At 42.4% G+C, this 23,085-nt stretch overlaps 1 protein-coding gene and 1 non-coding gene across 2 annotated transcripts; both read right to left on the reverse strand.

Annotated features, from left to right (window-relative positions):
• Positions 1-235: 235 nt before the first annotated feature.
• EIF4G2 (eukaryotic translation initiation factor 4 gamma 2) lies at positions 236-12,146 on the reverse strand. The gene is made up of 24 exons (XM_058026649.1): positions 12,082-12,146; positions 11,805-11,961; positions 11,634-11,672; positions 10,029-10,093; positions 9,832-9,897; positions 9,282-9,407; positions 8,839-8,941; positions 8,021-8,152; positions 7,861-7,927; positions 7,627-7,778; positions 7,100-7,210; positions 6,501-6,584; positions 6,317-6,415; positions 5,991-6,132; positions 5,740-5,900; positions 5,202-5,315; positions 4,308-4,433; positions 3,970-4,074; positions 3,670-3,885; positions 3,121-3,379; positions 2,702-2,906; positions 2,049-2,260; positions 1,818-1,939; positions 236-1,520 (listed from the first exon to the last, which is right to left on the reverse strand). The coding sequence occupies exons 1-24, from the start codon at positions 12,144-12,146 to the stop codon at positions 1,455-1,457; spliced, it is 2,994 nt and encodes a 997-aa protein (XP_057882632.1). The 3' UTR covers positions 236-1,454.
• On the reverse strand, positions 4,993-5,160 carry LOC131085367 (small nucleolar RNA SNORD97). Its single transcript, XR_009114630.1, has one exon. It is a non-coding gene; the product is annotated as a small nucleolar RNA SNORD97 (small nucleolar RNA).
• Positions 12,147-23,085: the final 10,939 nt, after the last annotated feature.

Consider the following 23,085-nt stretch of genomic DNA (forward strand, 5'->3'; position numbering starts at 1 on the left):
CATTACATGGTGCTCCACTGCCAACTCCAACTCTCCCCAAAGCAAGCCTAGTTATCAGCTCTAGTCCTTTTCTTGGGCTCCACTTCACTTCCTGTGCTGTGTAACAGTTCACAGGCTCCAGCACTCACACCACTGGCAAAAAAACTCCAGTCCAGGAGCCACTACAACTATATCACCTTTCAAGAATGTAAGTCTTGAGTATCAATGAGGACAAAAAAACTCACTAGGGACAAGGTTCTAGGAAGTAAGGTGTTTTGAGTATTTAATAGATGACATTTCAAGCCTGTACAATGCAACATCATTCAACTCTTTTGTAGGCATTTTTTTTGCCAATTTGATTTGAGAAACAGGCAGCTAACACAGTGCCACTTGATTCAGAAACATGCATGTGGCCTGGGGGGGAAGCTCAAAGCATTAACCAAGTCAAAAGCACATACTCACTGATAAAGCATACATTGGACCACAAGGCAAACCCCTACCATTTCTTCAGCACAACTCCATCATTCTCCTCCTGTCACATCTGTAGTGTCTTTTCTTGTCTGTGACCTTATTTAGAATTCATCTGCATATCCAGGCAAGGAGTGTAAAAATAATTTCAGGATGGTTGCAACCTAAGGCAACTCCCACTGATGTTTCATTTCTTAAGTGAACAAGTCATCAGCCAAAGCTTTTCTACTGGGAGACATTCAGAAACAAGTCAAGTATCACAATGTTTATTGATAGATACAAGTATATAAAATCAGGGCATGAACATGTCTTGATAAATTAATAGACTTAATTTCAGTACTGTAAGAGGGACCAATTCAAATTTCTCACCATGTCATGTTTCACACCCACAAAAACCTCTTCCAAAGGGCATTAAACCATCTCTTCAGCCGATCAGTTTTTGTGCAAGTAAACTGTTCCTTTTATAAAAGACTTGTGCACTTGCCCAGGCTCAAGGATATTAAAACCTAGCACATAAAGCCCATTACTAGAGGTAGAAATACAGGCAAATATACTATTACGGCAACAACCATCGATTACAGTTAAGGATTCTCTGTAACAACCAAATGGATAATCAAATATTGCAACAACTCAAGTATTACACTGAGCAAAGTGCATTTCTACAGTATTCAGTGTTGCTATTCAGTTTCTAACTTAAAAACAGCCTATGATAACTGGCAGCAAAGAAGACCCTTGCAACAGACTGCTTTTGCTCGAGAACTTATGATGTAATTATTGCATGCTGCTAATACACTGTTATCTAAACATTGAAGATACTCTAAAATATTTTTATTGTAGACTATTAAGACATACTACAAAAACCTTTTGCAGAGAATATCCTACTGACATACTTCTGCTTTAAATATTGTGAAACATTACAGCGGAATGAATTTTCGCAGTGGTTAGGTCAAATGCAGTTACATCATAGCAACAGTATGTTTGCACAATTTAAGGCTTTGGCTGGTTCTTTAGTCAGCTTCTTCTTCAGATTCTTCTTCTTCAGCAGTTTCCAACCAGGTTAACCACTGGTTTACCTGCAGTTACACAAAATTGGTTTAAGGGAGCAGGAATTGTTTCCCCATTAGGTTTTTCCACAAAACACTCATCTTCTCCTCCCCCCATCTCATTTGAAAAGAACTTCCATCCACATTTGCACTACACATAGGCCTCCAGTCAATAGGAGAGATTCAGGTCATCGTGCTCCTAGTGGAATATTCCATGAAGATTCTAGATATTTACAAGTCTTACACATTTCAGCAGTCTTCTCAAACACTCCAATACAGCAGAAATCAACAAAAAACAAGCCTATATTCTAATGTTAGGAGATTTACCTGGAATAAAGCTTTGCCTTTCCCTGGAAACTCTTGAGTAATGTCTTCTTTCCATGCCAAGAAGGCTTCTTCTTCAATGATCTCCATGTCATAGAAATGAACAAAGAAGCGCAGTAACATGCCTATGAAAGTCAATTTAAACTTGGTTAGCTTTATAACCTTCTCAACCACTTGCTGAATTTTAAGAAATATAGGGACAAGCCAACTGAAGTGAAACCTCAATGTACTTACCTTTTGGAAAATTGTTGTTGTAGCAGTGCACCTGGAGTGCATATAAAGCACTCACTTGCAGATCAACATGGTCATGGAGGAACTTCTGCATCACCGGCTTGAAGGAAAGAAGCAGCTGTTTTTCCTGCTCGAGCTGCTCTTTAGATGGAGCAGATGAAGAATCCGATTCGTCACTGGGTGGGTTTACTTCACTAGAAATATACTGCAAGAAACTGGACAGAAGAAAAGCCAAACTAAGTTGTATAAACTAAGACATCAAAGCACTCGACATATAAAAAGTTCAGATAGCTATCACTGCAACTATCCTGCTTCCACCTGTAGTCAGGAGCACGCACAGAGACTTGTACTATGGTTGAGAGCACACCAGAAAAATCCTTGTTCTGCTTTTGTTACAGCTCTGCATTTTAGAAAAACGCATGGATCTAGACTTCCTGCCCAAGAAACCACTTCACATACTGATGCAAGCCTGGAGACTTGCCTTTTTCTCAAATACAATGGGATTTTACTAGAGAAGGTTCACTCAGAACACTCTGTCTCCCCAGGTACTGCATCTCAGACTTCTGCAGAGCTACATTTGAGCCTTTACAGAATTAGTGCCTTACTGGTAGCTTAACCGAACAAATACCTAAAAATACATCAAAACAGCATCCCACCTGGTCATCAATATATTCACAAATCCCTTATCTACATGAAGCTTGGGTGAAATGTTATCTTTAATCCACTTATAGATGGCTTGAGGGGATGGATCCGATTTTATTTGCTTTAGCAGTTCCTTCTCCAGTTTCAGAAGCGGGAACAAGAAGCTAAGCCCCTTCCCTTCCAAGATCTCCAGCATGCGGTCCTTGTTCTGGTCAATTTCTGACAAGGAAACAAAGACACGTGTCAAGCACTTCTCAAGATCTCTAAGTGAAGTTTCATGCTCCAGCCACCCCTTAAAAAACATCATTCTTAACAATAATGACAGCTCATTCCACCAAGAGAACCCTGCACGTTATTTTATTCTGGCATAAACTAGAACAACATCTCACTCACTCTAGATCAGGTAACAGAAGAGCTCTGTGGCAAATCTTACCTGGTAACATTTTCTGCATATTCACTTTGCTTTGTTGGAACAGTTCTGTTAGCCATTCACGGTCTTGTAACTTAGCTAACTGCTGAAGACAGAGCAGGAAGAGAGGGAAGTGGGTGCCACTTTCCAGTGGTTGAGCCAGTTCGGAAATGCTCACCAGGTCTGAAATAATGGCACGGGCTGCAAACTGTGCTAAGTAGGATTTCACCAATGGGATGTCCACCTCCAGTTTGGGGCACTGGTCCAATACATTCAGGAATGCCTAAGAAACAGTAAACACACCAGATTAAATTCCTACATAATTCTGTTCCTGTGCAACATAATACTCATGTTTTCTGTAATCACTTGCAAAGAGGATCCCAGGTTCCAGCTGCCTAATTACTGCATGTCTTCCTTTTATTGCTTCTTGTGCCACTCACAGGTTCATGTACTACTTTTATCTCCTCAGACTAGCAGGAGTTAAAAAAACAGTATTTGCACACCACCTATGCAGCAGCTAAACACCATGAAGAGCCAAGAAACAAGAGCTGCAAGATTATCAGACCACAATACCTGCATGAAGTTGTCACTGGTGGCTATTCCCTCCTGCTTGAGCAAGCTGATCAAAGTACTTGCTTTCTCTTTGTCCTCATCTGATCTATCTAGGGATTGAAGGATTACTTTGCTCAGCATCTCAGGAATGAAGTGTTTCGGAGCTCTCATTTCTCTCACAGTGTTGACAGCATCATTAGCATTTCCATTGTTCAGATACTCAGTCACAACAGCCTCCTGGAGAGGAAAGAAGCACAGTTACACATTGTTTTTGAAGATCACATCCAAAGCTCTAAGATTCACTACTGCACACTAACTTACAGTTTGTTTAAGTAGCTCTTCCTTAGAAGGAGGTGGTTTCTTGGTGGTCTTTGCAGGCTTCTCTTGTATAAGTGGTGGATTTGTTTTAAGACCAAGTTGAGGCGGCTGAAAAAGAGACCAGAATTTGTTTCTTTGTAGCACATCTACCTTTGGTTATAGAAAGCTTTACAAAACATAAAAAGCAGATGGAACTCAAATTGGTTTGGTTTCATATATTGTTTTCCCAAGTCCTGCTCTGTGCATTTAAAGACTTGTGTCTCCCCACATATGAAATTTAAGTTTTCCAAGCACAAACAGGAAAGTATAGCCAAAAAGATGCAGGAATTTTTTGTATTTACCTGTCCCAAAGGTGGTGTCTGAGTGCGTGGTGGTTGAGCACTGGGAGGAATCATAGTTATCTGAGGCTGAAGCTTTGGCACTTGGTTTTTATTCATCAGGAAAGACTGAGCAGGTCTCAGGCTAATCTGTAAACAGTAAGTCAAAGAAAAACTCAAACTGTTTCAAGTATTCTGACCAACCATACACAGCCATGGACTCGCTCCAATTGATCTCACTGAAGCATGACTCCATTTCTACAATATTAATACTCAAATACAGTTTAAGCCACATGTGTTCTGAAACTCCCCCAAAAGCAAGTTACTGGCATTTAGTTCAACTACTATAAAAATCTGGAAATGCTCCTTTTAGATGCAGTATGTTAGAGACCCAAGAAGATAATCAGCATGCTTGCTGATGTATTTTACAGCCAAAACGAAACTCTACCAAATTGCTCAGAAATCGGGATACAAGTCTGGTTAACACTCAAAATCACAATGCAGTTTACTCTGCATTTGAAATTTTGCCTATTAGCCAGTTCTAAACAAAAGAAAATAAAAATTAACCTGGTCCAGCACTTCAGGGTTTCTAAAGTTCAGGATTTTCTGAAGTTTTAATTAAATGTTTTGTTATCAATAGGATGCATGGGAACTGATGTCAGAGTAGTGTTCTTGGAAGTGTGTGGGAAGGAAAGGAGACCCCAAAAAATTGCCCTCATATCTCAGTCTTGCTCATAGGACGCTGGATACCCTAAGGAAAGTGAGGGGGGTAAAAGGTGAAGGAGGAAGGGACAAAGAAGGAGGAGAATGAGGAGGAGGAGAAAGAGTTCCAGCATTAGTCCTCATAATAACGCGTCTTGCTATAATCATTGGGCAATATTTAGAATAGGCTGTAAATAATGTAGGCATGTCATGTACCTCATCTGCATTAAGCTGTCCTTTCTTAGAAAACCGAGGTGGCATATCCTTCGACTGTCCTTGTTGCTGGGATAAGAGTCCCTGATTCTGGGTATGGTAGAGTTGGCTTTGCCCCTATTTCAGAAAGGGAGATATAGAGAAAGAAGTGCAGATGATGGAGTGGCGTACATCATTTGGTAAGTAGTACCAGAGGGACCAGAGGAACAAAGATTCTATTTGCCAGGAAGGGAGAAAGAAGGAGCAGGGGTGGTGGGAGAGTAGCATCTATCCCTAAAAACAGGGCCATCTTTTAAATAAAACACACCGTTCTGACCCACCAAAGCCACATGCACCTTTTCTTGCAGTTAAAAAAAAAAAAAAGTGTACTTCTTTTGTACTATTTAAAAAGTGGTTTAGAATTTTTGTATCAGCTGAGCAGCAATTATCAGAATCAAATCTGAATAGGTCTTTTAACATAAGCAGACTTTAATCCATAACATACGCATCTCAGGAAGTGCTTCTAAACAAGCTGAAGTCACCATGCAAACAGCTCCCTTACCTGACTTTTCAGAAAAGATTTGCCTAGGTCTCCAAACTGGGATTGAGCAGAAGGCATGAGGTGACCCCCATGGCCATTGAAGAGTTGGTTTGAACGATGGCGTCCCATGGTGGGTGAGAATCTATCCTGAATAACCCCTGGACCAGTACCAATTCCGCTACCTGGATCAGCAAGGAGACAAATGACAGTTTTAGTTCTTATTCAGCACAGCAGAGCCACAGCCACCCCATCACTCTGTGCTGTTAGGGTACCTGGCATTTGTCCAAACATATCAGCAAGCCCTCCGAGTGGGTCCCTGTCAAGTTTCATCCTGGGTGGCATGAAGGGTCCCTCCAGAAAGAAGTCGCTTCGCATCCCTTGAGACATAGGAGCAGGAATAAAAACTCCCAGATCCTTTAAAACAGAAATTACAATTTTGGTCAGTTTCAAGTAGCAGCCTCAAGAAAGCAAAGCTTTTAGCCCCCAGCTACAGAAGTCCATCTGGTTTTAACCCTTAAGCCAACTGTGACACTGTGTGAGAACTACTCCCAAGTGCACAGCACCAAGGCAGGCTCTGGACCTTACACACAACACTCACTTTTACTGCATCTTGACGGATTTGATTGATAGTCTTTGGTCCATTGTCAAGAAAAGCTTTGCGAGGAACCCAGTTGTGTTCTCTCAACTCCACAGTATCCTTGGAACAGAACAGGCGATTAGGAAAGGATTCAAGACCATTTTGCAAGAAAAAAAAGCAGTAGGGAGCCATTTAATCATCATACCTGCAGCAGGAAACGAATCCTTGCTGGCAATTCCTTACTTGACATCAAGGAGCGCATACGGGCAAAGTACTGATCCATTAAGGACTGGGGGAACAAAAGTTGCAAGTGAGAATTATCCTGTCAGTGCCTTGAGTGTTTTCACTTGTGACATTCAACGCAAAATAATGCAACAAGCTGCCCTTTTCTGCAATCTCTAGCTCCTTGATGACAGAGTCTAAAGATCTAACGCATCAAGACATTTGAAGAGATAAGCAACACAGCCAAAATTCTGTTCGTTTTAAGCTTACATTCCAAACTCTCACATCTCCAATTATCTAGCTGTGCTAAGAATAGTTCCTCAGCACATCTTCTCAAGCAGTGTTTAGAAAAACACTCTCACTTAGATGATTTCCTGATGACCCTAACTACATCCTGGTAAAATGTTTAAAACTGCTCTTCCATCAAGAGAATTAGTCTAGAAGCCATAGTGGGCACTCTTTTCTCTAAAAAAATCAAACCTCTGTTATGTACTTATGAATACTGAATACAGAAGGTTCAGGCAATCAAGTCTTAGCTGCATAATTTAATTAGAGTAATGACTGCACTAGATAGGCACATACCTTGGCTTTCGCATGATCTAATCTAGGTCCCACTGTCCTCATTATCTGACAGAGGCACTCCAAATCCTCCCCCATATCTTTGAGTTGAACTCTCTTCTTCTTTTCCAAAAGCTGAAAAATTAAAGGGGAAATTTAGGATTTAAAAATTTTATAAATGACAATTTATAATAAGCAACATACTTGAAGTACTGACATGTACAAAATCATTGTTTTGTTCTGAAGGGAAACGGACTTAAAAATTAAAATTAAGATCTGCCAATTCTTAAGTGTGTGTAGTTTAGATCACCTACAGGCACACCTGTGTATTCATTTTCCTTTTGAGAAAATTCCTATGGCATTGAACAAAGCTGATTTTATTTCTTAATCACACCAAAAGATAACAGTAGGGGATGAGCAATCGTCAGGAAACATTTTTGTGCCATTTTATGCTCCTGCTCCGAGATTCTCAAAGCAGCATCAATATTTGCATATTATTTTGTTTTGAAGTTCTGCTTTGCTCCTAGCTTCCTCCCAATCTGAATACTCACTGTTTTGATGCACTTATGAAGGATAGATTCATGAATAAGATCAAGCTTGCCAAGTTCTCCAATGAATTTGATGTTCCCCAGCATCTTGATCTTGGCAATGGCTCTCTGTTCCTCCTCCTCAGGGAGGAGGGGACCATCATGCTTATCATAGACTGGAAAACAAAGAAGCCCATTTTACATGGCTGTGGAAAAGATGAATAAAAGATTCTGTATATAAGTGGATTTAAAACTTACTATCAACATTTCTGGTTCGGTTTTCAAATTCATCTTGAAGTTTAGATATTAGGAGGCGTCTGAATGTCTACAAACAGAGAACAAAGAAAACAATTAAGCTAATCAGGGCAGTCACAAATGCACACAAAATTTACCATTGCAGATTGAGAGATGCACTCACTGTGCTTTGCTTCTGTCCTGGATGACTCTCTGCTGATGGGCCATCAAAGTTGGGTGCATCTTCTGCCAGTCGCAGACATAGTTGAGCGTACAGCGAACTATACTTGGGCTCTTCAAGGGCTTTGTCTACGATCTACAGAGAGCCAGGGTGAGTGAGGCAGCAAGCAGCAGGAGGGTGCAAATGTTATTAGGAGACTGAGTTACAAGACCTAGAATGGTTTATTACCACTCTCATCTAGAGCATCCTGTTTCCTGCCAATCAAGCACAGAAGCATTGTAGTCCAACACCAGTCTCAATGCTGAAGCAAAGGACAAAAGCCATTGCTTGCTACTGAAAAGGCTCTGTAATCCTTGGCCACCAAAACTCAAGTTTATTATGCCAACACCTACGTTAGTGTCACCAATCTGATCTCGTTTAAAGAAAGCAACGTTATTAGTTACATCAGTGTCCCCAGAGGTCACCAGTGGTTGCCTTTCCAAAACCAAGTGGCTTGCTCCTCAGGAAAGAGGAAGAAGGGGAGGCCAAGCAAATAAGATGGCTAACTCACACCTCAGTTTATTTAAAAAAAAATAATCATAGAAGCCCAATCACGTTTAGTAATTGGAGAGACTTCTAAATGAGAAACTCAAACCATTAAAACTACTTCCTCCCCAGTAGATCCTTTTTTACACAGAAAGCAGGGGTGGGACATGGTGTTTGATAATCCAAATACACAAAAGCATTTTTCATGCTACTTCTGTATCCCATCAAAACCAACCAACCCCCTGCTTTTCAGCATGCAAGAAAACTGCAGTTAAAAAAAAATGCAACCAGCTTACCAGCAGTATGACCCCTTTAAGGATGAGCTTAGATTCTACACCCACATTGAGGAGCTCAAGGCATAGCTTGTCGAACTTTTCAGGAGTAAGCTTATTTAGTATGCTAAAGAGGAAAAAGAAACCCAAAATCAGAATATACAGATACTCTAAGCATGCTACAAGTCACTTTAGACTCAACTTATTTTTTTTTTCAAGTGCAATTTTCCAATCACTGGGGTTTTTTGAGATCTTCACATTCAGTTAAGTGCCACTGAAAATACTAATCTGCTTACAATAATTACTTTAGGTGTTTTCTGCTGCTAGATTACCAGGCTGGTTCCTTGCTGAAGGACACACCTCCCCCAAACTCAAAGGCCCACATCTTCCTTTCCTCCAGCCCATTTCTTAGGTACACATTGCTCATGAAAACAGTAAGGAAAGAAGTGATTTCGTGAGGCACTTACCCTCTTACTTTCCTGAAGATTGCATCATGTCGTTCTTTGTCATTTGCGGAGTCGTCATCTCGTCTAGTGCTTCGTGAAGGAATCCATTTCTGAGCGTTTTGCCCTGGGGTTTTCCCCAGGAACTCGCTGCAAAATTTTGAAGAATACAGTTGGTAAAACAGAAACAAGTGATTTAAAGAACTGCCCTTTTAACCTTTCAGTGATGCCTTACTCAAACCAATTCCATTACTTGCTTTGTTAAGAGCACACAATTAGTCCTACCAACACTGCAACATCTGCTGCATAGAAAAGTACTCAACAACAACAATGCTGGCACCCAAAAATACTCTCCACACTTCTTAAGGTAAATACATAACAACCCCATGCCCATGCACTGCCTATCAACCATGAGGTACACTTTAAAGGTCACAGACTGGAGACCATTTAAAGCTCTCTAACTCAGTATGTATTTCTGGTACAACTTAAAAGCTAGCCCATCTTTAGTTCTGTGTTCATTATCAAGCATACTCTGACTTTGAAGTCATGCAAATCTAAGAGCAAGATGACATACCTGTTGCTGGCAGTCTTGGGATAGTGCTGAGGTGCACCCCTACCACCTCCTCCGCCTGAAGAAGCACTGTTAAAAACAACCACGGAATCCTGGGTAAGTCCAAACATCCCCGTTTTGGTATAAACATTACACTAATTTAAGATGCCCTCCAAGGAGATTTTCCATTGCTAACTACTCATCAAACAAACAAAGGGTACCTGAAACGAGAAGCACCCCCTTCTGCAATCGCACTCTCCACTTTGGCGGCTTGACAACGAAGAATCTTCAAAAGAATAAAATTAAATTGACGGGGTAGGGAAAAACAAAACCTAGAAAGACAAACCAAGCATTCATATTATACTTGTTTACTATCAGCCATAACATCTAAATTTAAAGAGTACAAACGTTTGCCCGACAATGAGAACCCTCCAACAGTGAACTTTACAAAAATTAAGAAACCTTTCATTCATGCAATACTATGGGACAGTCACAGAAAGGCCGATTTCATCATTATAGCCATGTTTCCCAGCGGGGGTGAGGGCAAAGAGACAAGGGAACCATGGACTGAGCAAAACCCTCAAGTTTATCCAAAAGGCAGGAGTACCCGCAGGAAAGAACTCAAGTATTTTTTTCTTTTAAACAGCACAGTGAGTCCTTTACTGACGTGATTCAGAAACTGTGATTTATAATGGCACAAAAACGCAGCCAAATCCTGAAAAGCATCAGACAAGAAAACGCACGCTTAATGCGGTAAAAGGCGTGTATTCTGCGTCCAAATGGCGTACTAAGCCACCAAATAACGAAAAAAAGGCATCATCCATCCACCACCTCGACTTTCAGCTTGCATAAAGAGCCTCAGAGCATGGCTCACGTAGCGGAACGGGGAGCACGGGCACAGAAACGCCCCGGGGAGGGAAGCCTGGGAGTGTCCCGGATGCGCCCGGAGCCCGCCCGGCGAGAGCCCCCCGCCCGCCCGGCGCGGGCACGCGGAGCGGCCACAACATGGCGGCGGCGGCGAACAAAAGGCTCGGCCGCGGAGGGCGCCCCCCGCAGGCGCCGCGCGGCGCCGCCGCCCCCCCCGCCCCGCCCGGCGGGCGCCGCCCGCTGCCCGCGCCCGCCCGGCTCTTTGTTCTCCGCCAGGGCGCCGGGCGGGACCCGCTCCCCCGCACCGGGGCGGCCGCCCCAGGAGACACGAGGGGGAAGCAGGCGGTATCGCCCCGCACCGCGGCGCCCGAGCCCCCAGACAGGAAACACGGGCGAGGCGCTGACGCCGCGCTTCGGCAGCCCACTCTCCACTCGCGCGAAGAAAAGCCAACGAACAACAGTTTAAAAAAAAACCAAAAAATAGAAAATTCTCTCGCCACCCCCCACCAGCAATGCGGATCCTCAGACCACCATGTCTGCCGCGGCTTCTCCCTCCAAGGGAAATCTGGGGGAGCAGTGTGGGCGCCCGCAGACCGCGGCCAGACCACCATCCCGCAGCCGAGCCGAGGCCACTAAAGGCACGGCCCGTACGGACAGGCACTGCCCGGTCCCGCCTCCCCGCTCTAACCTGAAACGCTGCCGCTCAGCCTCCCCTCCGCGCCCGGCGGGGGCTGCCGAGCTCCTCCCCGCCTTTACTCATCGGCGGCAGGGCTCGCAAAGCCGGCAGCGAAAGCGACCGCCGGCCCGGGCCGCCATTTTGTGCGGGAGAAACAGACAAGCAACTGACAAGAAAATGGCGGCCGCTCTGGGCAGCCGCCATTTTAGGCTGCAGCTGCAGCAGTACCCGCTCACTCCCGGCCCCAGATCCACGCTTATCACGCCACTCCCGCATTTCTCACCTTCCCTAAGGCCTTGTCAGCTTCCCCGGGTCCCGGCGGCTACCAAGGGCAGGGGAAAAGGCAAGAGAAGGGGGGGGAAGGGGAAGGGAGCCGGGGACCGGGGCTGGGGAGGGGAAGGGGGGAGCGCGCGGGACAGGGCGAGTCTCCGAGTCACCACAGCAGCAGCAGCACCAACCCGACGCTTCCCCCCGCCACCTCCATAGAGCGCCGACCGCTGCCGCCGCGTCTCGGGCGCTCCCCGGCAGCCCCACTAACTTTATCACCCTTCACGCAACCTACCCCACCTCCCGCCGGCACCCGCCAATCGCCGCCGACCGCTCCACCCGTTCTGCCAATCACAGCCGAGGAAGGGGGCGGTACCAGGGCTGGGGTGGGCGGCGGAGGGAGGAGGTTTGGTTGCGCCGTGCCGCCGCCGCAGTGCAGAACCGGTATTCACGAACGCTGTTACGCCAGATACTGCTGGCGCTGCCGCTCGGGGAGTCTGGGCCTGTGCAAGTGGCGCAGCCGCTGCATGGCGGCCGCTTGGCCACCGCGTCCCCGCGCCGTATGCTGCCGAGCTGCAGCCCTCACAGAGCTCCAGTGCTAGGGGCCTGCCGTGCGAGCTGTAGGCGCGTTCACAGAAGGGTACCTTAGTCTATATATGCTAATATAGATGTTTGTAAGAGTTTTGTTTGTTTGGGGTTTTAAAAATTTTATTTAATAAATTTATTTAAGCCCCCTCCGCCAGCCCACATTTCGGGTTTGGCTGAGGTAAAAAAATGAGCCGATAGCCCACGGTAGCGCTGGGCTTGCAATGAGACCCGGAGCAGGAGGTTTGCTATCTGAGCTCCAGGAGCCTGTCTGTACGGATCCAGTTTCAGGTTTGCTGTTGGGGCTTGGAAACTATTTCCCTGTATGTGCTTTTGGCCGTGATCCGGCCAGTCTAGGGCTGCAGGCACCCCTCAGACAACCAGGGCTCGGGGGAGACATTTGTGTTTGTCGTGGTAAGTACTCAGCTAGTGGAGTGTTCCTGCTCAGTTAAGCAAAACAAAGATGGCCAGGCTTCCAGCTGGAGGTGGAAGTTTGAGTCATGGAGCCTTCCATAGACTCAGCCGTGAGGGGTTTCATCCTTTAACAGCCTGGCCTCCATCCCAGGTGCTGGCTAAGGTAGCTGCCACCCTGGCTTCCCAAAGGTCTAAGTGTACTTGCCCTGGATGGGGCAGGGCAAAAGAGAAAGGCTCTGGAGAGGTGAGGAGAAGCCCCACAAACACCCACATCTGCTTTGTTCACACAGCCGCCTTCCGCTTTCGGTTTGTGTGACTCACGGTTCAGATGACTGGGGGAAAGTGATCCGTGTAGTAACTCCTGGACCGTGCAGATGGCAAGTCCAAACATATGATCCTGCAGAACTTCCAGCTTCTTTCCAAAGCCAACCTCATTCCTAATGCTTTCAACATATGTAAGGCTTAAAGGGGGCTGTCATGTGGGAGTTCTTACGTTACATCTTATCTGGGATGAAGCTTCTTCAAGGTAGGTTGCCCCATATCATAGCTGTAAGCATTGAGCACAATTTACTCACTGGATTGTGTTATGGGAAATCTCAAACAAACTACCTGAAAGTAACTTTTGAGCTCATTTGTGTTGAATAAAGGTGACACAACTGTGACAGATACTTACCATACCAGAATTTTTGTATAATGACACTTTCCCACATGCACACTACTGCAAGAGCTTGGACTTGATGAGTAAATCTGCAAGAACAGAACTGTGCAGAATGCCATTGAAATCCATGGAATCCAGCTTGAAAGGAGGCAACAATGGGCACAGAGGAAACAGCAAAGTCAACAAGATTTAAACCAATGTTAGAACCAATGAAGGTTATTGAACATTTTCAGAGTGAAAAGTAATCAAAAATTACTTGCAAATCTTAGAAGAGAAAGCAGGGATTTTGTTTTGGGTGGGCTGGCAGAATATTCTCATTCAGTTTCCAGCATAAGCATTTCAACACTGTTAAACTGTAAATGAAAATTAAGAATTTATATATATTTGGGGGGGAAGGGCAGAGGACAGATTGGGAAACCTGCAAAACATAGTAAGTACATAGTGACAAAGTGTCACATTTCATTGTTTATTTTAAAGCATACTTTAAAATACTTATTACCATAACAACAGAAAATCCCCCAACATTTGGTCAGTAGAAGAATAGCAATGTTTTATTAAAGCTGTGGTTGTTTTTTTGGGATTGAATGCTGAAGGATTCAGCAGGATACATGGTGATCCATAGCCCACACTGGCTTCAGCAGGTGGGAACCAAAGAAGTTTCTGTGCTTGGCTGCTCATAACATCCCTTCACATGTGCCACACTTTGTCAGCCTCAGAGACCTGCTGCACAAGTACAATAGATGAGTGCAGTGAACCATAATGAGAGGACAAAAAAATTGTGAAATGCCTTCTATTTTCTACATCTCACCCTCTCCTTAAATTCCTTTGCTTCTTGGCATGGAAGGCACCATTATTCATGTCTGAGAATGTAGCAGCCCAATTGTTTGTTTGGTAAAAAATTTACCTAAGGAATCTTTTGTTCAGTCTGTCCCCTTGACTTTACCAACAAAAACCCCACAACCCCTGTCCCCTGAAGAAGAAGAAACAAACAAACAAACAAAACAGTGAAAAACCAACCAAACAAACAAAACAACCAAAAAACCAAAAAGGAATTTTATGGCTAGCAGTTGCAGTACCACCTTGCATCCACCTATCCACCCTTTATAATTTGTCCAAATTCTACCTCCCCATTGTATTTCCCCCCTTTCTCTCCTCCACTTGCACTGGACACCAGTGATGCTTTAATTCAAATCAGGAGGTTTCCAGTTGGCATAGTGGTAGTTCTGGATTTGTTCCTGCGAGTCTGAGCTTGCAGAATCAATGCATAATTCCAGCCTGAGTGCACTGCCACTGGTTATTTTGAGAAGAGATGTCTGTCAAGTGTCCTGAGGAACCCTCTGCGTTGCAGGCTGTGTGGCACAGATGCAGCATCTGGCTGAGAGGAAGAGAGCTGCCCCTTGCTGCACAAATGGGAGAGCTCAGAAGCCAGGCAGGCTCCTATGAGAAGAGCCCACAAAATGTGGGAAAGAAAGGAGCTTTCAGGACTGAGAGCTTTCCCTTGCTGTTGCTGAGCTGGAATCACCAGGACCCACCCAGTGTAATAGGTTGCCTTGCAGTGATTCCAAGGCTGGGCCCTGCTGGGTGGGGCTTCCAGACGGTGCTGGTGACAGGGTGGCTGGGGCAATGTGGCACTGCAGCACTCCAGAGCATCCTGCATCTCATCCCCTGCTGGCCGTGGGGCCGGCTTTGTTCAGAGTGCCCCATTAATGCAGTGTGGACATGCAGATAATGTGAGCCAAAGCACCCGTGGAGAGAATTACTGCAGAGGAAGTAATGGCACTGACAGTTTGCACCCTAGTTTATTTCATGTTAATTTCTCCAACATAATAATCACCTCCTGCACCTTCTAATTTTCCCAACATTTTTTCAGCCTGTTCTTTTTCAGGGGAGCCTTATTTTCTCCAAAGCCATCGTGACCCACCTGCTGAATGAAGTAGCTGGCACACACATTTAACCAAATGTGAAATGTACTCATTTCGTTTTTCCTGTGATAGAAGCCTGTCTCAAGGAGAGCTGTACTGTAGGAAAAAAGGCCTGGGGAAAGAAGAAAAAAAAAAGCAAAGCCCAAACCCCAAACTGAAAAATACACCTATATTTTTCATTTAAACATTTTTATTGGCGCTTCTATTGAAGCAGAATGTTCTTAACAACAAACCCATTCATACTGTGCAGATTCACTTTTATAGGAATTGGTTGCATTGTCTCTTGGAGAAATGCACTAATAATACATTGGATATGTGCCTAAATTGTACAATATAGCATGGATGGTGTCAGAGCATTGCAGAAGGCTTTGTGGTTTTTCTGTGCAGGATTTTAATTTGCAGAATATTAGTATTAAACTTCTGTATATCTGTAGAGGTGACTTTGAGTGGCACTGATTTAACACTATTCACTGAGGCAAGAACATTCCAACCCTTCTAGACAGTGGTGCACTTTAAACCACCTGGGAGGTCCCTTCCCTTTTCCCTTCCTTTGGAAAATCCTTTGCAGTAGATTTCACTGAGTCCTCCATCTAATAAATTTTGCTTTCATTCTGTTTTCTTCTGAAATTCTGCATCAAATACCTTAACTCACCAGCTGGATTCTTGCTGCTCAGAACCAGACATACTAAAATATGTATTTAAAAATCCACCTCCTGATTCCCAATTTAAGACTCAGAAGACTTGCTGGATTTCTCAAGTGTAACAATATGTCTGGCAGTTACAATTGCACAGGACTCTTACGGTGCTTCTCCCTCCAAAATCTGGAAAGAGATTTGGAGTGTGACTTGAGAGTTAGCCAGTGAAAACTGCCTGGAATAGTCAGGGGTCAGAGACAGTGAGATTTCACCAGGGAATGTTTGTGTAGGAAACACACAAACCTGAGGGAAGCGAGGCAGTGCCCATAGCAGCACAGCTTGCTTTGCTTTCATGGGCCTATTTAGAGCAGGGAATATTTTTAGCCAATATAATTGTACTAATGCATAATCATCATAACTTGCAAAGAGGAAGATTGCATATGTATTCCCAGAATGGTTTAGGACGACAAACCAACCAAAAAATAAACCCAGCAGTGACTGCCATCTCATCAGGTTCAGTTCAGTGAAATATATAAGCTGCAAAATGTTCACGTTCTCTAGTCTTCTAAAATGACAGATTTGTTCATGGTCCTTAGCTCAGCAGAGTGAGCTGTGCTGCAACATTCTGTTTCTCATATTGATTAGCATCAGCCTTACACCAAAGTATGAAAGATTTCAAATTTATAATTATCATTATTTGCCAGGAGAAGAGCTTTTCTTTCTCCTAACCACTGCCAGCTCATGTTTGAGTTAACTTAAAGCATGTCCATAATTTGTAATTTTTATTGTTACTAGAATTTCTATTTTCTATGCTAGTGTCTGATTTTGACAGCTTTTAGGCCCTCTAGTAACACATTTTAGTGAGTTCTGCAGTTTAATTGTATGATGTTTAAGAAGTAATAATTCTTGTATCAGTTTTAGAATGTATTGGCTTGATTCCATTGTAATCTGCCTGCCTAAGTGGTTTTGTGGCAATCATCTTCTATATGAAATACTTATCATATTCAGAAACACCTACTGCAGCTGAGCACAAAGTACAGTTGATTGAGTTGGAAGAGCATCTGAATGTCCTATAGCTGCATTGCATTACTCCTTTAAAAATATGTATTATTGATGAACTCAAAGCATGGATGGGAAATTACTGTTACTGAAATGCTGCACATGATTGTACCAAACTAATTTTGTATTTTCTTTTTCAGTGCAGAAGATGCTGTGTCATGGTTTGTGTGTGAAAAACCAGTAGGAATACACCACAGAACATTTATATACATTTATCTGCTTGTAGCAAAGGGCTTTTGTTGGATGTTAAGAGCTAGTCCTTGCTGTTTGCCTTACTTTTCCATGGGCAGAAACACAGAATGGCTTCTGACAATTTAAGGTAATATTCAGGCATAATAGTTATCAGTGGTTGCCATTAATATGATTCCTATTAGTGAAAAAAAGAGAGCATTAATTCTCTGTTATATTTCTGTAAGGACCACATTTGCTGATATTTAGGGATCAAAGATCCACTTGAGCTAGAAAAAGGATGAGGAAAAGCTACTTTGCCTTTTCAGTTCTTAGGAGAAAGCAAAAACACAGGGAAATCAGGCAAATAGTTATAAATCCAGGTTAACCTTTGGAAGGCAGTGAAGTCCTTCTGTTTTCCCTTGTTACCCATTTGAAAAGTTCAAAATCTTTTTTTAATTAAAAAAAGATGATTATTTGTATGCATGAGCATGTTATTACAAACCTGTGTTTTTAAATAGGTGCAAGAATGTTAAACCATTAGATTACAACAAACAGCATTTCCATTGTTTGATCTATGGTTCCCTTTATTAAATCCAGTCTACTAAGAGTATGTTAAAATTGGTTTGCATTTCTGTAGATTAATTTTAAATTGTCATTCTTTAGTCCCTAAAATCCATTTAAAGTGAGTGCAGCTGCTCAAGTGCAGAGGTAATTTTTTTCCTATTTTGGTGAAACCTCTTTTGTTTTTAAAGAAATTGCATAACGGAGACATTTTAGGAAGAGAGGTGGGAGAAGACAACCAGAGCCACTACCAGAACATGACCTAAATCAGGACAAACACTGGAAGATTGCCAGATATTTTAAAAAAAGGCTGGATCTGACTCTGAAAGTAGTCAGCTTCTATCAAGCAGTAGGTATTTCTGGCTTCATGTGGCATGGATTTATGTCATGCAGAAAGGCTGGTCCACAGGAGGGCCACTAAAGTGATCAGATGGCTGGAGCACCTCTCCTGTGAGAAAAGGCTGAGAGAGTTGAGGTTGTTCATGCTGAAGAAGAGAAGACTTTGGGGATGACTTAATGTGGCTTTTCAGTACTTGAAGAGCACTTTTAAGAAAGATGGGGACAGACTTTTTAATAGGGCCTGTAGCGATAGGATAAGGGACAATGGTTTTAAACCAAAAGAGGGTAGATTCAGGCTAGGTAAGAGGAAGAATTTCTTTACAATGTGGTGTGAAACAGTGGCACAGGTTGCCCAGAGAGGTGGTGGATGCTCCATCCCTGGAAACACTCAAGGTCAGGTTGGACAAGGCCCTGAACAACCTGATTGAGTTGAAGATGTCCCTGCTCATTGCAGGGGGTAGGACTGGATGAGCTTTAAAGGTCCCTTCCAACCCACAGTATTCTATGATTCTATGAAAGTGTTAAATGTATTCTGTGGATTGAAAATAATTAATTCTCTGGGGCAATACAAGCCATTTCAGCACCATAGAATTATTTCCTCTTAGCCAGCTTCACAAGCTTAATGAACAGGAAATTGACAATCATTAACAAAAGGTAAAAATTATTTCAGAAATGTACTTGAATAGCATGGTCCCATTTCTCTAGAATCTCTTCTGTGAAATTTTGAGTAAAATTGGAAGGTCTCAAAAAAAGGGTTCTGAAAGCCTATTGTAATCCATTGTAGTTCTTCTGCAAGTTTCTGAGCTTGTTTGGCTTTGCAGCCTCACATGGAGCTGTGGGAATCACTGTATTCTGGTGGGGGATCAATCTCAAGAAGAGCTGCAAGGTGAATATGGGGGTATGGGGGAGTTCAGTTGTATGTGTGCTTATTGTAAAATACCTGTAGGAAGAAGAATCTTCAGCTGGAGCAATTTTTTCCTTGGTCAAAAGGAAGTGGGTTTGTCTCTGTTTTTTTCTGGTCGTTTGTTTAAGGTGAGGGTGCTTGTTTGCTTTGGGTTTTGCTGAGTTTTTTTGTTGTTGGTTTTTGTTTCTTTTTTAAAGTAGAAGCAGTATAAATAAGCAAAATTTAATCCTAGGAAGTTATTCTGGTTAACATATATGATTTTCTGAAATGATACTAATTTTGCAAAGCTTTCAGGCTTAGCATTTAAATGCTGCGTGTCTGAAGGAGAAGTCCCACATGCAGTGAATCTGAGTTAACTCCTCTGCCCAAAGACACATTTGTTTCACATGTGAATAGCTGGATCCCTAGACTGAGATGATATTGGTTTGAATTTACAAAAGTTTGTACAGGGTAAGTTCTACAGATAATTTCTGGCTTAAATGTTATTCAGATACTGTAAGACCTGACCCTCTCAGGATTGAAGTACTGGAGAGACATAAACCCCACTCCTGAGCTAACCAAAAGCTTTAATTCCTTCTACAAACTCCTACTATTGTGTTTTAGCAATGGAACTCTAAAGGACACTAAAGGACATAACCACTGACTTAAGGTCAGTTTTATCAGGGATTTATTTCACTCAGTATTTTATCCATGTTGTACACTTTATTGACTCATTTATTGAATTGCAGCAGCTCTCAGAGAGTTAGCTGAGAGCACAGCTATTAGGTGCTGGCTTCATGTCCTGATAATTTATCTGGTTCCATGAGTAAATAACAGGTTTGTCATGGTTGTTTCCTAAACAACTGCTAGAAAAGCTTACAAAAAAGAGGAGTCAGTAATTTCAATTTAAAACTTGCTCTGATTAAAGGAGACAGTTTGGTTTGTCCATCTTTGCAGGTCAGAAGCTGCATTAGAAACCTCACAAACTCAGATTCTTACTCCTATAAGGGGTTAAAGTACCTAGAGAAGGCAAGACATATACAAATAATGTTTTAAAACTATGCCCAATGGGTATTTCCATCCTCAGTTAGTTTGGTGAAAGCTTTCTGGAGTTCTCTACACTTGTCCTTCTCCGCCTTGGCTCTGATTTTCTTAAATAATAAATACATTCTTAGTCAGCTCCCCATTCATCTTGCTCCCAGCAACCATATGGTAAATATACTCACATTATGTCCTTCACTAAACAGATATAGAACCATGATAGCAGTGTAACAAACACTAAAAGCACGAGGATGAGGATGTGTCAGCAGAAGAACACTCTGGAAGATGAGTCCAAACTCACACAGTTTATGGATTAATTGAAACTAGAACCTGGACACTTTCAGCCAGGAGTCTTAAATGAAATTATTAAAGCACTTTCTGAGTAAATTACAAAAACCAAGTTAAACCAAATTAATTTTGAGCAGTAAGAACATCTAGAAATATAGCACAGTTTGAGTGGTCATTAAAAAGATAATTAAAATAACTTTTCCTGTGTACACCCACACAGAAACAACAGAGGACTTAAGCAGAGCTGTTCACCTCATACAGATAAATAAGGACTAAAGCTGTCTGCCTTTAAAGTGAAGCAAAACAAGAACTGTATTCAATCTTCATAAAACTCTCATCTTTTTTCAATACTCTAGGCTGTGTTTCTCAGTTTCACTTTTCACAAAGTCTGGTAGCAACAGATGTAGTCACACCAGCTGACAGGCTGAGGAGGAACTTGTACAAAGCTAGATTGTATTATGGAAGGAAATTATCCATTCTCCTATCTGGGCCCAACCAACATCACCCTTGCCCTGTTTAGCACACAGCTGCACCTCCAGGTGATGCACTGCCAAGAGGGTCACCCACAGGGAACGTGCTTGCTTTGAGAACAGTACACGTGACTGACAGTTGTTTTGCACTGTGAGCTGCGAGCAGCAGCAGGAACAGGCAGGGCAAGGAAAGGTGCCAAGAGCAGTTACACTCCATGTTCATTGACTGGAGGGAGCTCTGGGTGCAGAGGGCTCCCTTCTAACAGTTTTTGCTGTATTTTGTTCACAAAAGCTGCAAAGCCATCAAAGCCAAGTTATGGAAGACAGATTTTATCTGCAACAAGCTTCATCCTGCCCAAGTTGTATCATGAACTCCTACAGAAACATCAGATAGAATACAGGCAAAAACCCCAACACACCTGGGCAGGTATTTTACCCTTCTAGCAGCTACATTTTGGATACTTCAGGGGTCCTTTTTCTCTTCTTATTAAAGTTTCCTAAACCCTCTGTACTTTACCTTTGAGGGTAATCTTATCTAGTTCAGTGACAGTGGAACAGGAAATTTAACTTTATAATTGCTGGAGATAGTTGTCACTCTTCAAAGGAAGTAAGAACAAAAAGTCTTTTCATCAATATTCATGCCAGTGACTGCCCAGATCTGCAGAAGTTCTGGGTAAGACACAGCATTTGGAGAGTTGATATTTGTGTTGCTGATATGTTAAATTCAGCAGTGACTTCCTCCACTCTGATAGTGGTGTCTTTCCACAAATCTTTGAAGGAGAGGAGGGTTTCAAGCGTTGCAAGTCTGTATCAAGACCAAGAATATTTCAACAGAAAACACATTCTAGTTGATATGGAAAAATTTGATCAGTCAATTACTGCTCCTCTATTCCAACTGCTATTTCATTGATTCACATGGTTTAGGCAGAAAGAATCTAAAAGAAGTCTTCAGGCTTCTTTTAGAAAATGCAGAACATCACCATGTTATTTATGTTTACAGATGTGAAAATCTCTGTAAATATTACTGAGCAACATTAATTGGTTTTTTGGGGATTTAGCCAACTAACAAGGAAAAAAAAAGACAAAAAAAACCCCCCAACAAAACATTTCAGCATTTATACTCCTGGCCAGCAAGGCCTCAGAAACAGTGAACCTCAGGATTCAAAAGAGGGATTTGCAGCTTGAAACTTTACTGGAAAATAAACAAACAAAACTGATGTCACAAGTTTTCACTTCTCAGGCTTACTAGAGCTGATCTTAAAAGGGCTGACACTTATGTTTTAAACCATTTGATCTTTTACAAGATGCAAAATTGTCACTTCTGTTGTCCCCTCTAAGACCTGCTGCCACTGAGCTTTTGAAAGGAAATCACTACTAATGCAGCTGGCGCTGCCTGGAGAAAAAGAACTGCAAACACTGTTGGCCCCTTTTGATGTCAGTCAGTGATCTGGCCTCACATGATGCCAGCTCCTCTGTGTGGTGTTACAACCTGTCACAGATAACAGCCTGAATTACCTGTAATCTAAAACATTATGGTCAGACTACTGTAATAGTGATTCTTGCTTTTAGGGTGTGTGTTCTGAGAGGGAGAATTCAGAGGACAACATCTTGTCTCACAGGACAGCAAACACAGAAAGTGGGATGGATATTTCCTGCTTACAGTGAGAGAGTTCAACACATGCTTTACCTCAGTTTTAAGCATGGTTACTTAGAAAAAGAGTAGACAAATTTTTAGATAAAACTGTACCGAATAGTTATCAGACACACCGCAACAAATAGTCGTGCACCAAAATGTCTTTTTTTGTTGTTGTTTTTTGTTTTGTTTTGTTTTGTTTTGTTTTGTTTTGTTACTGAGTTGCAGGATTTATGCAGACCTCATTGTTACTAAGTTTTGAAAGGAATTTTAGAAATAGTCAGTGAAAGCAAGGTTTGTAGTTTGAGTGGTAAAAAAGGAAGAGGATAAGGCTACCTAAAACATTGCACATCAAACTGATGTCTAATTGAAGAAGGAGTGCCATTACTGCCTGGCTTGCAATACTGTGAGAATTTATGGTACATTTAGCTTGATAACCTTTGCTATTAGGCCAGAATAAAACCTGTTTTGTGATACATGTGTTATCTCTGTTTCATTAAGAAATTTATTTGACATGACAGTTTCTTGGCTATGTGCTGGTTATAATTTAGATAAAAAGATAGAAGAGTAGTCACACTTGATACAGAATATAGAAATACTTACCAGAGCACCTTCTTTTCTCATTCTCCACACTGGACTATCCAGAAGCAACTAGAATTGCTGAATCTTGGTTGGGAACATGAAGTATTTTGGTTCATACATTCATAAATACCAGCTCCTTTCAATTCACCTTACAAATTAGATATGATCTTTGTTATGTAATTGACAGCAGATCTTTGGATATTATTTAAGACATGGAAATACAAAGT

The sequence above is a fragment of the Melospiza georgiana genome, chromosome 6 (assembly GCF_028018845.1).
Source record: "Melospiza georgiana isolate bMelGeo1 chromosome 6, bMelGeo1.pri, whole genome shotgun sequence".
NCBI lineage: Eukaryota > Metazoa > Chordata > Aves > Passeriformes > Passerellidae > Melospiza > Melospiza georgiana.